General features: G+C 43.1%; 1 protein-coding gene across 2 annotated transcripts in view; it reads left to right on the plus strand.

Moving 5' to 3' along the window:
- nlgn3a (neuroligin 3a) overlaps window positions 1–19,395 on the plus strand; it is a 124,370-nt gene that overhangs the window by 70,022 nt on the left and 34,953 nt on the right. For both annotated transcript variants that reach the window (XM_034882722.1, XM_034882721.1), the window contains one exon: window positions 10,100–10,285. In XM_034882722.1, the coding sequence (XP_034738613.1) occupies window positions 10,100–10,285 (186 nt within the window). The remainder of the gene's footprint in view (window positions 1–10,099; window positions 10,286–19,395) is intronic.

The raw sequence follows: 19,395 nt of genomic DNA on the forward strand, positions 1-19,395 counted from the left end.
GGTTTTTTTGGCCATGTCTGGTACCATTCAACTCGTCTGTTTACTGGCTACACAGGGATGCCAGTTTTATGACCTGTCATTCTAATTGGTGCGTTCTACTGTCATTATTTCTCACGTGGGCCCAATGGGGGCTGTGCGATATGATTGGCTTAGTTTGAGTGTATCTCTTGATAGAATCATGCTATTGGCTAGCAACCAGGTCCATTGGAACGTGCTGGCACCACAGATTACAATGGCGTGTCGACATGCTTTCTAGCGCGCACAGGGAAAAAGTTACACGCGATCAAAACCGAGAAATGATGCATGATCCCAATTTCGAACCACCAGTGGTACACTGAACACAAAACAGGTTAAAACGTAATGTTACTACTCTTTGGCCGGCTCGCAAGCCAAAACAAGTGTGTGTGGCATGCCTGTTTTTTTTCCGGTCTAGTGTTCCGGTGGTGTTGTAGTTTTTCTAACGTTACTAGTGAAAACCACTGAAATGGGTTTGTGCTAACGCAATTAGTAACACATCTAACTGACAGCACTATTAATAATTAATAGGGAATGTATTAAATTTGAACATGTCTGTCAGTGGCTTATTGATCTTTACATTGTTAGTTAATTTCCTATCCTGGCCTGGCACACACATTCATACGGTTTGATAAAGTAGTCATTGGACTTCAACTTATCATTGCACTTACAATAACAACCATAGCTGTCTTCAATTTATTGTTGTCTCACCTTACGTATTTCCTGCATCTACCGTCTGTTGGTGTGTTTTTGTGTGTGTGCGTGCGTCAGACGTGGGGGGGAACTGAGCAGCAACCCTGCCCGCTGCAGAGAGCCAACATGATTAAGTCAGCAGCAGCTTAGTACGTGTTTAGAGTGAAAAAAACGTCACAGCGTACATTGATGTTAAAATATATAGAGGTTGGCAAGATGGTGTAAAATGTTTTGCACAATTTTTCGTTGTAAGTGTTCTTGGTAAATGTGAGCTGTTCGAGTCACACACTTCTCGTCTTCATGTCAGAAACAAGGAAAGGAATTTGGTGATGTGATTTCAACCCGTTCTCACTCCCGCTTGGTCATTGGCTCTCAAAGTCACATACTGTCACAAAGTCTGGCACGTGTAACTGCTGGGATTGGTTGCAGTCGTGGGAAACTCTAGTTATTGGTCAAATTTGCAGTAAAGTTGCGGTGGTTGGTTAAATTTGTGATCCCTGGAGGGACTGATTAAAGGAGCATCCCCAAAAGGTAAGGGTTAGTTCACAAACAAGGATGGGATAAGGTTCACCACTTTGTGAACAACTGCATGAGCAAACAGTCCAAAAGTTTATGAATGTTTCTCAACGTACATTTGCAGGGTATTTAAGGATTTCATCATCTACAGTCAATAATATTATCAAAAGATTCAGAGAATCTGGAGAAATCTCTGCACATAAATGGCAAGGCCATAAACCAACATTGAATGCCCGTGACCTTCAATCCCTCAGATGACACTGCATTCAAGCCGACATCATTATGTATGGGCTCAGGAACACGGAAAACCATTGACAGTTAACACAGTTTGTCGCTACATCCACAAGTGCAAGTTACAGTAAAACTTTACAATGCAAAGCGAAAGCCACATATCAACAATACCCAGCAACGCCACCAGCTTCTTTGAGCCTGAGGTCATCTGAGATGGACTGATGCAAAGTGGAGAAGTGTGCTGTGGTCTGACGAGTCCACATTTCACACTGTTTTGGGAAATCATGGATGTCATGTCCTCCGGGCCAAAGAGGAAAAGGACCATCCTGATTATTATCAGCACAAAGTTCAAATACCAGCATCTGTGATGGTATGAGGGTGTGTTAATGCCCACAGCACGGGTACCTTGCACATCTGTGAAGGCACTATCAATGCTGAAAGGTACAAACAAGTTTTGGAGCAACATATGCTGCCATCCAAGCAATGCCTTTTTCAGAGAAGTCCCTGTTTATTTTAGCAAGACAATGCCCAGCCACATTCATGTTAAAACACTGTGGCTTCATGGTAGAAGAGTGGCCTGCCTGCAGTCCACACCTAGCCTGGCTCCGCCCTCCTACGTACATATGCTCAATTTTCATTTTCATTCAGTATTCCTTCTGGGTTTGCGGGATATTCACGTGTTTTCTCCAGCCAAATTGTTGGCGGTCCAATCAGCAAACGAAGGATGACATTGAGGTTCGGTAACCTTCGGTGAGTTCCGTACCAATGGCGGCTTAGAAAATGCGAGCGAAGCCATTAGGTCCGTTGTGGAAACACTGCTGAATTTTCGGAAGTTAAAGCCGCGCAAGAACAACCTTTGATGTTTGATTTGCCAGATCGTTCACGTCAGTGGTGAAGGAGTTAGCTAAGGCTAACGCTAGCGATGCTAAGCCAACTTCACAACCAAACGTCAGCGATTGATTGTGGCAGATCCAGAGTGGCTCTGGTCAGTTCCAAAAGTTTAAACTTCAACAGACTACCCACCTTCAAGGAAGTTAACACCTGTCAATGGAGAGTGGCCAGACTCTCTGTACAAATGAAACAACGAGAGTCTGGTGGTGGTGGGACCAGGCTAGTCCAAACTTGTCCCACATTGAAAATGTAGCGCAAAATACAACAGCGGAGACCCTAGACTATTGAGCAACTGAAGTAGTACTAAGGAAGAATGGGAAAAAATTCCAACTACAAAGCTTGAACAATTAGTGTCCTCAGTTCCTAAACGTTTATTGAGTGTTGTTAAAAGAAAAGGTGATGTAACACAGTCTCACAGCAGGCCATAATGGCCACCTATGAGAGCTAATCCAACCTGAGGAGTTGGCCTTTGAAGATCCTCGAAATTATGAGCTTTCTGTCCTACTCTGCTCCACTGATGTGCTTTGATAAGCCAGTCTCTGATGTCCTCCAAGGCACATCATTGCACAACTGCCCCGTCCTGCTGGGTGGTGCTAAACTTTCTCACCACACCCTCAAATTACATCACCCAGGCTTGCTGTCATGTTTCACATCATGCCTTTGAACTTGTTCTGCCATAGGCCAAGAAGTGGGGCAGAGCTTCTTGCATAAAGTGTCCTTTTGGTTGAACAAAAGATGGAGAGTACACTGTAAGAATGTATATATTTTTTAAATATCAGACTTAAGTAAAGGCATATTCTTGTTTATGAAATATCCCCCCGATGCATGTTCCTCCATGTGGAACCAAAGCGGTGCTTAACCTCACAGTTGTGACTCTCCAACACCAGCGTCTCTCTCTTTCCTTCTGCAGGAGCTTGCAGGCCCGCCTCCGCACCAGCTGTGAGATGCAAAGCTTCCCTTAATGTAAAAGCATTTTGCTGTCTTTGAGAATACACTGTCTGTGCTATTCACTGAAAGGAAAGATTGAGAGATACAGAGAAGAGAGAAGGTGATAAGTAGCGGAAAAAAGATGGAGGCAGAGGCAGAGAACAGAGAGACACGCTGAAAGTAGAGGAAGACAGGAAACATGACAGGGAGCTGGAGCAAAGGAAGAGATGGTAAAGGGAGGATGGGAGAGAAGCAAAGGAGGAATAAAAAAAATAAAAATAGAAAAACGGACAGCCGCCACAGCCAATGGGTGAATGATTGAGTGGCAGTCAGGTGCCAGGGGTCATACATATGCAAACTGCTCATTTGTAGTTGCCGCCAGGACTGTTGTTCATCAGATCCCTTGAATAGTGTCGCCTGACCACCGGGAAATATCACACAATCAGATTAGGCAGCCCTGAAGTCACATGCAGGACAATCAACAGCTGCCATGTGCAGCACCAGCACTGACTTACAGTATCTGTTTTTAATCCCTGTCTGCTATAACAGGCTCTTGTCTGTCTGTAAGAGATCTGGGTTTTAGGGACTCAGATATATGTCAGATGAGCTTTGGTTTTAATGCGGCACAGATTCTCCCTCTTGACATTTTCCATTTGAGTGGCTCAGTCTGTATTCAGCAGCAAAATATGCATGATGCTCTATCTTCAGCATCAGAATACCACACCACCTTTTCAATATAGTTTCAGCTTTGGTTCATTCTTCACACACCACATATCTCTCTCTCTCTCTCTCTCTCTCTCTCTCTCTTTCTCTCTCTCTCTCTCTCTCTCTCTCTCTCATTTCATTGTGTGCAACTGAGACGAACATTCAAGCGGAACCATTTCAGTTTCTGTTAGTCATTGGTCTGTTCACATTTTCAGCAAAGACCTGCAGTTTAGCGAGCACGTTATCATTCAGTTTGAATTCACCAAGTGTCGAGGGGCGGGCCCCTAATACATCGACTGACTTTGTTGCGATTCAAAGCGGTCTGATATTTCCTTTAATTATTGATTTGTAATGAGGCCAGCAGGAATCAGGGGCTCATACATAAAATATTTTTCATAATTTTCTAGTTTGATTCCGCTACGGTATTCATTTATATGAAACTGGTCATTTGCAGGAGTGATAATCAAAACGTCTTTATTTCCACCGGAAACGAAGTTGTGGTGTTGGGTAAATGGCCTTCAGTGTCCAGGCTACCATAAAGAGGCTTTATTGTGCTTGCCTGCCTTTCTCTCTCTCTCTCTGTGTTTCTCTAACTCTCTCGCAGCCCTGCTCTGAGATCAGACTGCGCTCCAGCCATGCAATTGGGCAGCGAGCTGTAAACAGGAGCTGTACACTGATCCAAGTGGCAATCACCTTCCTTCAGGCCCACGCCCCCTTCCTGCCCCTTTCCCTTCACCCAGCCTTTTTTTTCTCTCTCTCTCGTTGGCTTGCTGAAATCTTGACCCCCCCAAAAAAAAGAGGATGAAAAATGTTGTGGGAATGTCTCCCTGTGTGGAAGATGGACCGCTAAGTATGTCCCTTGCTCATCGTGAGCTTGACACACACAGACCCTTTTTGTGGCTGCGTGGAGTGTGGCCCCCTCTTCCCTCCTCTGCTTCTCATCCACACCCCAGAGGCTCCCATTCAGCCCAGGCCTGGCTGGGGGGAAGTTGAAGCTCTTTTGTAGTGGGGGATTCTTAGAGGAGGCTGTCAAGGCCGCCACTGTGTAGGCCTTTATTTCCCCAGAGAAGAGAAGAGAAGAGGGGAGAAACGATTGAGGGAAAGGGCAAGAAGAGGGAGGGAGGGAGTACCAAAAGAGAGTTTGGACACAGAAGGCCTTGTTAACGGGCACCCTCAAAGAGGGAGAGGATGAGATTGAGAAAGAAAAAGGGAAAAGGCAAAGTAAAAGCGAAAATGGATCTACCAAAAAGCCAAAAAAACTTTCCCTCAGTTACGTCACCGCTGTTATTTCTATCCTTCTCCTCCTCTCTTTTCCTCTCCTCCTCCCTATCCGTTCCCTCCATCTGTCCCTATGTTAGCACACTCTTCAGCTCAATAACAAGCTTTTGCCCTCCCCCTTACCTTTCCTCGTCCCCTTCTCACCCTCCGCCTTTACTTTACACACATTCCATTATCTAGGAGACCAGGCTAAGAGAGATGTCTGGGGTCGGAGCGATCATTATCATCACCTCTTTCTGCTACACTCTGAGTTATAGCCCGCCGTACAGGAAACAGACATTTAAATCATAATCAATAGAGCAATAGCAATGCTGAGAAGCATAGCTAAAGGAAATCATTGCTGTGGCTCAGGAGGAAACAGAGACGCTCAGTGCAGACTGAGAAAGGCGTGCACGCTTATTGATAAAACACCGTAAAGACGCAGAATACATTATGTGGCATCACGCTCAATGCTGGCTTTTTGGGCTTTTTTTCTTTCTTTGATATTCAGGCACAATGATTGTGGCTTGTCAGTGAAACTGTGTGGAATTGGAAAGGTGTTGGATTTGAAGTGATCTCCTGGTCTCTGCTGCTCTTGTATAGCTTCCGGCACGTTGGCTGAAGCTCAAACACTGCAGAGAAGAGACGCTGTGTATACATTTAACTGAGCCTCTGGTCATGTTAAAGTGACAAGGATGTCTTAGTTTCTTTTAGGGGGAGCTGCATTACATACACAAAGTTTTGTCCGGCAAGGACGATGCAGGGTGACAGGTGCGAGTCCGACCTGACCTGGCTGCGACCAGACCACAGCCGCCGCTGCCTCTCCACCTGAGATCAGGACTGAATCTCTGGAGTTTAAGCTGCCACACGGAGAAAATACCAGGTTCATACAGCAGAAGTGCAACACATCACGGGCAAGGAGGAGCAGCAGCTTTGAGACACAATACAAAAACACATCATGTAATCAGTCAGGCCAAATTACAGTTCTCACATGCAGAGAAAGAGCACAGAATCACTGTTATTATCATATACAGTTTGTTTGTGGTGAATAAGGAACTATGATGCAAATTTCATGTCTAACCGAGCTGACATGTAGAGAGGATAGATTCCATTTATGGATAGCTTTCTTTCAAGCGTTGAGACAATTTGAGTTATTTGTTGGCATGACCTTTTGCAACTTATAAAACCAGTTCTCTCTCTTAAAGGTTCCATGAGGTGAAAATTTCACTTTTTTTTTTTTTTTTACATTAATATGTATTCCCCCAGCCTGCCTGTGGTCCCCCAGTGGCTAGAACTGGGGATAGGTGTAAACCTCACCCTGGGTATCCTGCTCTGCCTTTGAGAAAATGAAAGCTCAGATGGTCCAATCTGGAATCTTGCCCTTTATGAGGTCATAAGGAGCAAGGTTACCTTCCCTTTCTCTGCTTTGCCTGCCCAGAGAATGAATTTGGCCTACTCAAGAGAGACACGCATCATGGCTTTGGTCAAGGACACACCCCTAGCCTCTTCCTCCTAGCAAAAGCTACAGACTCAGAAATGGCACGTCTGAAGGAAAGCTCATTGTGGGACAGGTTCTAGTGGCTGTAATTCTGCACCAAGGCTGAATTTTGGGAAAGAGACTTCAAATATGGTATTAGATCGACCACTAAGGCATGTATAAAAGCATCCAAAGAGCACCATGTCATGGGACCTTTAACAGATCTTATTTAATACATTTTGGATTTGGCATTCACGATTCAAGGTTTGACTTGAAGATCCGTTATAGGATTTCTTTTCTCCAGTGTAGTTTAACTTCAGGGCCTTTCTCCGTTTACTTATGTGCCTATTTCCTTTGTCTAAACAAAATGCTTTACACTGAACCAATTGGAGCTAGATATACAAAACAATGTCTTGTTTTTTTTAAGAGGAAAAGGCGCTCAGCAAACCATATACAACATTGGTGTTCAGCCTGAAGGTGTGAAGCTTGGGCTTCGCCTCAGTTACTGCAACTGAATTGAAAACAAACATCTACAGTTTTTTCCAGAACTCACAACGGGCAACATTAATGCTGTAATGTCACAGAGAAAATTAAATTAGCACAAACTGATTTGTATGCACTTCACTTTAAAAGTATCAGATCAACTAAAACTATTTAATGATTATTTTATGTTTGTTGAATTAACTCCACAGTGTACTGTAATTGTGTCTACTGTTTGTGCCAAACTTAATTGGTCAGATAATTTAAAAGAGAATTTGCATATCGATTTGAACACAGGCAGCTAACAAAGATGGATACAATGTGATTACAGGGTTTAGAATTAAATGCTTATTGTAAAGCGGCACCTAGTGTGTAATAAAAATCTCAAGTGATTGTCAGGGTTGAGTAGCGCAGTCAAGCACATAACCAGCCTGACCAAGTAGTTCGGATGCACTGAGCTGCAGCCCAGAATCCCAAGGTCTTGTGTAGGAGTGAGCTGTGAACAGATCACGGTTCATGTGCAGCCAAAGCCCACGCACGGCTGATGAGACGGGATCATCTGCTGCTGTAGATCTGGAAATCTATAACCCAATCCCTGATGAGTAAGGAGGTTTGAAAATGTAGATAACTCAAGCCAGAGACAACGGGAAAGTGTATGTGTGGTTATTGAAACAGTCTGTTCCTCTACCTTTCTAGTAAAGTAGAGTGAGGTCACGCGTAGCTGATGCATGTAAAGAAATAGCTAGAAAACCAAAAAGACCAAAACACCTCCAGAGCACAAACCTAAAGTCAAATGTAAAAATAGAAATAACCATGCATAAAAACACTTACTTTGCTATCTTAATTGCTTTCCAAAGAAAATACTCTCTGTCACCTTTCCAATTAAAACATAACCAGCAGCTATATTAGATGTATTTTTAAATGGTGCCTGCAGCATGTCTTGTTGTCTGAGATATTGGATTCAACCTCTACATTTTAATGACGGGTTTCATTTATAGATGCAGAGGAATCACAACAGCTGAAGAAAAACTCAGAAAAATATCCTTTATTCTGGCAGCTGGGGATCCAACTCTAATGCTTTACATTTTTGTCATTTAGTAATCCCCTAATATTACAATGCCAAATGGATAATGTTTGCTATATCTTTTCAATTAGGCTAACAGTTGCACGGAATCTCTTTTTCATGCCGGTCTCCTGACATTTCCTAACCCATCTGACATACACTTGGTGAAGTGTGAACCATTTCGCAAATGAGGGTTATTCTGGGAAAGTCATGTCTCCTCTCTCTCCATGGCACCCGGGAGAGGGTTGTAAAAACTGTTGTCCTTAAGTTTTGAAGGAACACAAGGAGGAGCTGCAAGAGGAAAAGGACAAGCTCCTCCCCCCCTGTCTCTCTCTCAATCTCACTCTGTCTCTATCTCTCTGTGTTTCTATTCCTCTGCCTGTCTCTTTCACTCTCTCTCTCTCTCTCTCTCTCTCTCTCTCTCTCTCTCTCTCTGCATGTGCTCTGCTGCTCTGTCATCCTCAGGGATGCGTCTGAAGGAGACCATCTGTTGATCCATTTGTCTCCTGCTTTGCTTCCTGTGCCACTGCCTCTCTCCTATCGATGATCAGGCCTGGCCTTTCCCCTGCCCACCCTCTTTGTTCCTGCCAACAGGCACTCAGGACAAGGCGGGTGTGCTGTTGGGGGTTGGGCAAGAGGCTGTGCCCTCTGCCTCTGATTCAAACAAAGAGAGAAAACAGGCATTGGCGGACATGCTTCCTTTTTGAGGGCCAGCTGCTTTCTAATCAGTCTTTATCTACAGTGAGGATCGCTGTGCTGATCCGAGTCAAGAAACACTGATTTTATTTTTTATTTTTTCATTGTTGAAATCAAAACTTTCCCCCCTTAGGACTTAAACCCATGAGAGCTTATCATTATATGGGGGCATAGACCATGAAATAGATGTCAGAAACAATGCTGTGATGCTGAAGGACCATCACTGGAGGCCTGTGAGCATTCACCACTAACACATTTATTGCTTGTGAAGTGTTGCCACTAAAAAGAGGGGGGGGGGGGGGGGGGGGGGGGGGGGCTTGGTTTCCACCCACATCTCCTAGCTGTCACCTCGTATGCATGTTCAGGGGTGTGATGGACATTGAGTCTACGTTGGGACTTCAGGGATTGCTTGCCTTTGATCTTCTCCCACGACTCGATTACCCATCATTCAGCTGGCTGAGCTTAGGCCCCGGAGAGCAGCTGGGAGAGGGTGGTGTGTTAACACGAGCTCTGATGTACCCAAGAGAGACTCACTGTCCAACTCGAGACATCATATTGCAGATTACACAGACACGGAGTGAAATGTGCACGGTAGTGCTTGTTGGGAATGTTTAGACTGAAAGTATGTAGGACTTCAAAATGTGAGAGAGAGAATGGAAATATGTCAGAGGAAGGTGGTAACGCTAATAGGATAGATAATGAAGCAGCAGTCCATAACGAGGGGTTTTGCAGCATCAAAATGCTTCGTAGTCTTATTATCAGGTCTTTTTCCCTCCGTCTGTGGTGTTTTCATAGATTCCTAAGATTTTCATCAGGACTGCTCAATATATCCGATGATGGGTGCTTACCCGGGGAGACATGGCATTGATTTTCCATAAGGTGCAAATGACGTGTGGTCACACACACTCCTATTTTACCAACAGCCGTGTCATCCAATAAGTCATCGGGGTGGGCTTAGTCACTGCGGATATCCTTTTATGCTGCAAGTGCAAATGAAAAATAGAAATCTTCGGCACACTGCACGTGCAACTTACAGACTACCTATTTTTTTTTTCTTGGTCATATGCAAATTTCACTACACATAACATTGTAATTTACACACACCTGGCTGACTTTTCAATATCTTAATATATGTGTATGTGTTGCAGGCTTTCTCAGTACGGGGGACCAGGCTGCTAAAGGGAACTACGGGCTCCTGGACCAGATCCAGGCTTTAAGGTGGATCAGCGAGAACATAGGCTTCTTCGGAGGAGACTCCAACCGCATCACTGTGTTTGGTTCTGGGATCGGAGCTTCCTGCGTCAGCCTGCTCACCCTCTCCCATCACTCTGAAGGTATGGTACAGCAGAGACGAGGGGGGCGGGGTGGCTGAGACAGCTGTGGAGCTCATACCTGCTGGTGTGTAGGCTGCTTGATATCATAAAGTGGTGATGCAGCTAGAGAGTTATTGAGTAATGGATTCTACTGTACTACACAGCATAAAGAATGCTTTAAGAAGCAGGTGTTTGCATTTAAATGATTGTGATGTTCATTACCATCCGGAAATTGAAACTCCATGGCAGATTTCAGACCAAATGTGGGTCTTGATGTACTTTGCTAGCATCCCTCTCCATGTCAAAAATAGACATATAGGTATAATGTGTTTTTGTAAGCAAGATAAAAAAGGGAAGTGTTGTACCTGGGAGATCTTTTTAGTGGCATGCTAAATGACACACACACACATATGTTGTCTTTGTAAGCAATGCTGTTTATCTGGTGTCCTCCTGTAGTCCTACTTCATGATGATTTATTGCCCATGTTGGCAATGTCTTTAATACTGAATGCAACACGTGCATACTGAACCTGGGCATGCAACAAACATCCCTCATACTCATGCTCCTCTAATGCATCATAGAATTAAGATGGAGCTCTACTGCTCATATGGTAACTTCTTGCAGAAAATGCTTTGGCTTATTTGAGTTGACTGTGCTTTTTGAGCTCAGTCCATGAATTGCAACCAGCAGAGCCGCATGGACACAGCATCATCCTTAACCTGGGATTATGACAGTTAGACACATATTTGTGAATATGAAGCTGACTGTGTGAATATGAAGCTGACTGTGTGTTTTGCGTGTTGTGTACAGTACACGACAGGCCATCGGGATATTGAGGTGTTGTTGTGTAGCAGTGTTTATGTTTCTTTGTTACATTGTTTATGTGGTGGTAATATTCCAAATAAGAAATCTTTACATTCAGGCCCGCTCACGCAGCTCGCTTGTTAACACGATAACAAGCCAAAAGCATGCTGCTTTGGACACGCATGGTTGGAAATGTAACAAGGGGATTTTATTGTACATTACATACAAGTAAATTACATTAAAGAAAGCACTCTTGCATGAGTTAAAGGATTGGTTTAAAAAAAAATAACTTTTTGTCAGGAAACTATTTAGTGTGTGTGGTGCCCAACCACCACACACATTGTGCTTGGACTGCAAATTTCACAGCTAAGGCTAATGCATTTGCACTGCCCAGAATTGAATGTCTTGGCATATGCACATGTTCTCTCTCTCTCTCTCTCACACAAACATACACACTCACACACATTTCTCTGTCATCATCTCTGTCTTGTCACTAGGCAGAGTAGGATGTCTGTTTTGGATTTTCTGATTAGTAGACCGGCATGCATTTGAAAGAGGTCATTTGAGCTGCTCTTTTTTGGTCCCCTATTACAGTTCCAGGGATTTGTGATGTGTTTTGCATTCTCCAATTTGCATTAAAGTGTTACTAATTGCCTTGATTTCCTCCGATGAATGATGACTGCTTTGGGATTGAATTTTTACCATAAATGCCTTTTTTATTCATACTCCATAATGTTACGCTCCATGTAGCATGTTATTATACTGCCAGTGAAACCATCTCTTCTGCCTCCCCAGTAAATTGGATATTACCGCGTCTGTTTTTTCCCCTGAATGGAAATGTATGCCCCAATGAAAGGATAAAAAAAGAGCCAGCAAAACTTGAGGGATCCTAGGAAATTGAAACAGGAAGCCTTCTATCACGCTAGGACTCTTGCTGCGAATGTTACCAATGGCAATCAGATTTCACACAGTCTCTCTCGGAGCACAGATTGTTGTAATTATATAAAGTTTAGGACTGGAGTGGGCTGCAGGATGTGACAGGAAATCCAAGTAAAGAAATGTCTTTTTGCACCTGCTTTCACAGCCTCCGCTGTACTCTACCCTCCTCCTGTCCTCATCCTCCTCTTTCTATAGTCTTAGCTGTTGAGTTGAAAACTAGTAGGAGGATCTTGTTGCCAAGACAACACAATAAACAAGAACGGAATCAAAGTGTTTGGATCAGCATAGCTGTGAAAATGGATGTAAAAATCTATAATCAAATGAATTATCCACTGTAGCAGGAGCCCACCGGGTTTCAGGTGGCCTCTAGTAATAGATGTGTGTGATTATTTCCTATCTATGATAGCAGACTCAGAAAGAGAGTTTTGAATTGAGATTCCTACTTGAAATGAATTCACAAAACAAATAATATGTAAACAATGCATCATGGTACCTGATTTGGCTTTTTATTTCGACTCGGCTCGCAAATTAAAATTCCTACTTTATGCCTAGAAATAGAGGCAGCGGTGTCGCATCGAATGTGGCTTGTTTGAACTCAGCAGTAGCATAAATGCAGTAGGATATGATAACATGGCATAGGATTCCTAATGTGTCTCACACACAAACATTTCCCTATACCTGCTGCTCGGATGCAGGGTAACGAGGCCCAGGTACAAAAGAAAAAGTAAATCAGTGATGGCACACTGTTCTGGAGCTCCCTGGTGTGTCGGTGTATTTAATGACAGTATTCCCACTCTTACTGCACACAGTCTGTCATTACTGCCTACAGTGCATAGACTTTCTATCTAACAGAGACTCCTTTTATGCCTGTTGGTGGCATAGTGACAACTTATTTCAGATGCTCCATGCTCCTCCTGAAGCCTATTTAATAAGCTGGATCGTCCTATATCATCCCAGCCCTCCGGCCTCTCTCTTTGATTGCCTGCTCCTTTGCCCTGGCCTTGGTAGTGTCTCCATGTGGGCGTGCCGAGGGCTCCGGTCAGAAGGTACATCCATCACCTCCCCCCTGCTGGCCTGCGTGGAGGCTGGCCTGGACGTAATCTCGGGAGGGCTGGATTTTTTAGACCCCATCTCTGCCCTGCCTCCTCCATCTAATCTCCTCCTTACTGCACCCATCTGTCTCCCTGCCTTCACAGACAGTAAAAGCATGCAAGGGACACATGCTTTCTCTATGTGCCAGTGTGTCTCTCTCTATTTCCTTCTCTCTGGGTTTCTGCTCCCTAGTCTGCGGCATGTGTGGTGTGTTGCTATTAATAATATGGCTGCCTTGTCTGCTATGTGGCACCAATCTAGCCGCACATCTGAGACTTTGGAAGCAGAATGGTCATTAAAAGCGCAGTCCCTCTCGGCAGGAGAGGGTTTTTGACCAGCTTATTAAATGTAGCTCAACAGTTGTGTTCCTACAGAGGGAAATCTCTGTCCCCATCTTCTTCTTTTTTCCGGCTTCAAACAGAAAATGGCTAAAGAAGTTCAGAAGCAAGGACATTAGCCAGTCCCATGTATTATCTCACTGGCATTGCACAAGTACTAATTGAACATGCAGATTTGGCTTTGCCTTATCTTCTAATGATCATTATGATATAAAAAGTAAGATGGCTCTTCTGCACATGAACAGAATACCAAGTAGCCAATGACTCAGATGTGTGTATTTCAATCAGGAGAGACAAGTTTGCGGATATGCAAATTAGGTTTAATATACAGCCCAATAAAATATACAAAGTCTTTGGCGATTAGACTCCATCGCTATATGAATATTTCATATATCTATATAGGGGGAGAGAACCATCAGACCCCCAGATGAATTCTAGACACTGGTGGTGAACCGAAGGAGACTCCGGACTGGTCAGCCGGAGTAGATGACTGAAGGTGGAAGGGGAGGTGGAGAGTTGCACTCTTAGCCTGCAACAACGTTGAATAGGGAGAAACAGATTTTTAGAAGCAGGGTTGTGACTCTGTGATTGGCCCTTGCCATTTGTGCATGATTCTGATTGGTTAAGCAGGAAGGTGAACGCCTACACCAGCTGATTCGATTTAGGAAGAGATTTAATAAAGCATATGCCACAGTTATATACAGCAAAAAAGTACATTAGGATAACAGCTGAATTGATTTAGGAGTACACTGATTGAAAGTTAGGTCTTCTTGAAAGAATTTACGCTGAGCTACGTTTGTACATAATCTCTGTCAATATATCTGGTTTTCCCTTACCTACAGAAAACATACTGTATATCTACACACATGTATCTTTATCATTGTGCAAATCCCAGCTGTCCATGTTTGTGCAGGCTGGTGCGTCTGTTCACAGAGTACACACACGAGGGAAGGGCTGGTTGTAGAGCCACTGAAGGTCGTTTGGTTTCTTTTTTTTCCCCCTTCTCTTCCTGTAAGCAATCAGGATAAAAGCTCCACTTCTGAGGAGGTGCTCCCCTTTTAATGGAACGTCTTGGACATTAAAGACAGCTAGTGTGGAAGATCCTTCATGCCAATGTCAGCTCTCATTTTTATTAAGACTTCTGGGTTATTGAGGACCATAAATGTGCATGTTAAATGCTTGGGCTTTATTACAGCAGTGCAATGAGCACTAAGGCTTTTTAATGCAAGACACCACCTGGCATACACCGAAACCCCTTGAACCATGAGTATTAAGAGGGCAGTGTGACAGGTACTCGGTTTTCAGCTGGGTAACAAGTTTTTGAATCCATTTAGTGTGAAGGATAGCAAAGAAGGTGATTAAGTGAAGGGATGCATCGTAGAATGTGTAGAAATTGAGGATCAGACAAATTGATAAAATCAAATGGCGCAGGACATTTTTCTCAAATCACATCTGAAATAGTAACTTTATTAATGGCTGCTCTTCATTGTAAACTACTTGCTGTGGACTAAAATGTATCATACATGCAGTCTTGGAAAGGATGTCTGTACAATTTCCTTCAGCTGATTGGGCGAGAAACTAGAGCTTCTGTTAGAGTGACTTGAGTGTGATGTCGTGATTACAGTGAGGCACAAACTGCCGTGTCTTTTATGTTAAGGATGTGGAGTCAGTGAATCACCTGAAGGCAAAATGGCTGGCAAAAAAATCTTTAAAAAAATAGACTAAAATGACCCACACTAGCTGAACTTGACAGAGCTAAAATGTACTTAAGCTATCAAAAACTTAGTATTTAGCTTGATTTATTTATTATCTTTGTGATATTTATCACCAATATTTTAGAAGTAATCACTGAGTTTGCGCTGGTCTCACTTTCTTTCTGTAGTAGTGAGTGTTTCTACCATGAGCTACACCCAGCAACACTCATCACAGCTTTGTTATTTCTGTTAAAACACCCTTTCCCCCCCACCATCACCCTCCAGACCCCTTCCTCTGTACTGTCAACAAAACAAATACTTTATATAAAAGTGATACTGCTACAGAGGCAAATAAAAGTAGAAGTGGAAGAAGTAAAGAATTATTATGAGAATATATACATATTAAATCATGGGCTGAATATTTCATAATATGGACCTTGGAACCCAAATAAAGTCATATTTGCAAAACAATAAGGTTGTCTAATGTTAATCATATCAATTAAATATATTAAATACAAAACGTGCTTCAATATCCCATTAACTAGTTTTACTCAATTGAGTAAAGATGCCATACAAACAGTATTGGGGCTGATTCTGGAAGGGGTAACTAAAGTCGGGCTTCACTAAAGTCGGTCTTCAAGGCGTGATTTCTTTTTTAAATATCATTTTCTATGTGTCATATTTTCATTCCTGGGTAAGATATTTAATAAGTCTTCAATAAAGTGTGTTTTATGAAAGTCGTTTGGTAAGTTCCTTTCCTCCATAGTTCCAAATATACTATAGAAATAGTTCTGTATATTCATACGTAGTTGTTGAAATATAATTAGTGTGAGCACTATATAATGTTTAAAGCTACTGTGTTTGCGATATATGTGTAGCGCTAACTTGTCTAGAGATGATTTTCCACTAATGATGAGTCCAGAGGTTCGTACTTTTATTCCCACTTTTCCAGAGTCAGGATCTAATTAATGCTGTAGGAAATACCCATTTCATGTATTTGGTGTTGTCTGAAGTCATGTCAAACAGCAATGTAACTCTGCCTTGGCTTGTACATAGCATCAAATGACATAATCATGATCCCATATGCATCCAGGAATAGAGAGAAACTAAGCAAGTAAACTAAGTGGGGGGTTTGGGAGGCACCTATTTGATAATCAATACATAATATTAGTAATTCTTTAAAGCAAAAATGGGCAAACATTAACTGGTTCCAAAGCAGCAAATGTGACTATTTGCTGGTTTTCTTCTGTGATAGTAAAGCAAATATCTTGTTGTCTGGTAGTTGGACAAAACAAGCAATATGAATATGTCAACTTGGGTTTTAGGAAATTGTGTTGATATTTTTTGACTATTTTCTGATTTGAGGGACCAAAATGATCAATTGATCAACTGACAAATGAATCAATGATTAAAATAATTGTTAGTTGCAGCCCAAAACATGTGACAGACCTTCTTTATACATTACATCTGACATGAAGGGTTGACATATTCTTGACTCTTTTATTACTTATATTTAACTCGCTTAATATTTAAATGCATTGAGAGTCACTCCATCTACATGACATCACATAGCAGGTTTGGGAACAGACCTCTTTGTAAGGTCTTGGCTGGGCACTCTTGTGATTTCACCGCACAGATCCGTGCAAATGACTTCTGGGCTGTTTCTGGCATGTATTTACCTTGCGGACCTATGGAGGAAGGAAATAAGACTGACAACAAGGTTTATTGGACCTCGAATCAATCTGCCTCTGTCAATCTTGCTGATACAGTGCTGTTGTTGTGGGATTCAGAGCCTGCATTGCCATGAGCGTCTAGCCTCTGCTCTGACAATCATTTACCGTGTACATGCACGCTCCTAGTTGTCCTTAGAGGGAACAACACAAACACTGTTGTAGTGAGACTGCTGGGAATTGTGAGGATGTGTTGAGCTTTGAGAACTTGTGGACTCATTCATTGCGGTATCTTGAGATATCGACAGGTAATCCAAGGCTAATGTAAATGCTGCTCCAAATTACCCTATCTTGCAGAGTGGGGAATGAGGCCAGCAGGCCATACAGATGAAGAGTGTGTGAGTCTTACTCTACATCTCTGCTTTAACTGTTATGTTACATCTGGCTGTGACCTTTAAAAATATCATGTGTGGGTTTTCTTTCTGAAACAAGACCCATGGGAGGTCCTTGTGGAATGGCCTACAGGCCTGCACACCCCAACTCCATAATGCGCCTGTGCTGAGCTCTCGCCGCACGGATCTTGAGGTACGATCCATCCACACTCATTGTTGACTTAATTTCTGTGGGCTCAGGCATCCTGTAGCAGCCTTCCATCTTTTGGGGTCTAGGCATCAAACAAAAGCACCTTGCATGAGCTGGAATGTGAATTGGAGTCACCGGGAAAGAAAGCTGCATAACCACATCTCTGGGATGTTATTCATACACGATTCAGCACTATTGTTGTGCAAATGCCTTGTGCTTGAGAAAAACCAGAGACAATTGTCCCTGTTGAATAGACCTTATTTCTGAGATGTCAAAGGCATTCAGCAACTCAACACTGTAAAGTTACCTGTGTGTTTGGGGCACCAGAATGCCTTCATCTCGAGGTTTGAATTGGCTGTTTGCTGGAGGATGTCTGTGCATCTCAGGGTGTGAAAAAGGCCTATGTGAGATGAGAGAATGGGGACGTGGCTTGTCAGGTGCCGTATTCTTCCGCCTCGATTGACAAGAGCGATAATTAAACCAGGGGGATGCCATCTCTTCGAAGCAAGAATGCTTGTATTTATTTACGCTGACTACTCGGCTTTGTTGTCTGCCATATAGTGTGGCCGTCATTGTGTGGAAAAAGTAAACTGATTTTAACAAGTGGCCTATGTGGCATTTTTTCATTGTTTCTTTGAACGGCAATGTCTTTGACTTTGTATAACGCTTTAGTTTTTACACAAAAAGAAGCAAGATTACTTGCCGACTTAAAGGTATTATTCTCCTTTGGACTTGTTAGAAATCGGAAACGGCCTAATTCAGGCAGCAAATAGGTTTTTTCTCTTCACTACTTCACTACGTTGCAAAACAAAAATGAAGCCAAATTGTATTGTGCAGAAGAACTAGGCAGGGCAGGGCCTCCTGCAGAGTAATGTGATGTGGGAGAGGTGTTATTGGGCTAAAGATGACTCCACTGAGGTCCGATTGCCAGTTTGAGGGAACACTCTAGAAAATAATATTCCGTTGGGCTGTCGGTCAGAGTGAGGCAGTTTTACCTATCCCTTGCCAGAAGAGACTAGACAAATGAAGAATTGACAAATGGCCCAAAAACAGTGACGGCAGTTCATTCAGGTAGTCCAGTCATCAGTCTGTCTCTGCTTGCAGCAGGTAGTTGAGCCTATAAAGCATGGAGTTATAGGTGTTAAAGAGTCGAGCAGCAGGTCAGAGAAAGAAGCAGGGGATAATTGAGTACTTTAGTAAATCCATGCCTCCATCAACCAAGGTAATAGCTCAGAGCGTTGCATGTACCTAACCCCAGATCCACAGCCGTTTACGAAGGGGCTTTGGCATATTGAGCGACGTGTGGCACACATTGGCCGTCTCAGCAATATTCTCCAAGACAATACAATGAGACCCATCTGGTGATGTATCGCTGAGATTACTTTTGGAATCTAATCGCAGCTGATGAACGAGGTGACTACAGAATATGTCATCTGTTGATGACCTGCAATCTCCAGCGAAGACGCTGGCAAGTCATTAGTTCAGGTAGATGCCATCTATGAATCATTCTTGATAAATCATTGTCATGGGCGCTTTCATACACCTCCTAATAGACAGTGACAGTTGGATGTTGGAGGGGGAACGGTGGCTGCATCTCCAGGCTGTTCCCCTGCCTTCTTTATCCTGTTAGGCTTTAGATCAATTAAGCCAATAGTTGCATCATATTGCTCCCAGACTGTCTTGTCTGTTTCCTCTCTTGATTGGTCTAATGACTTGATGGAGGTCTCCGTCTGTCTGTCTGTCTGTCTGTCTTGTCTGTCTGTCTGTCTGTCTGTTCAGTTCCCTGCTCCCTCAATTCCACTGCCTTAATCTCTGAGGCATTTTCTTCAGTTCCTATTCCCTGTTCCTCACAGCAGTTTCTTTCTTTTTCCAGTACCCACCCTCCTGTCTCTTTCGTCTTCTCACCATGTCTCCCTCTCTCTGCTTCAGTCTTTCTCTCTCTGGCACCAGTGTAAAGCATCCATTATAGAGTGATGCATGGGTGTCTGTGTGAGTGGGAGAGAGGGACTTGG

This window comes from Etheostoma cragini, chromosome 10 (genome assembly GCF_013103735.1).
Source record: "Etheostoma cragini isolate CJK2018 chromosome 10, CSU_Ecrag_1.0, whole genome shotgun sequence".
NCBI lineage: Eukaryota > Metazoa > Chordata > Actinopteri > Perciformes > Percidae > Etheostoma > Etheostoma cragini.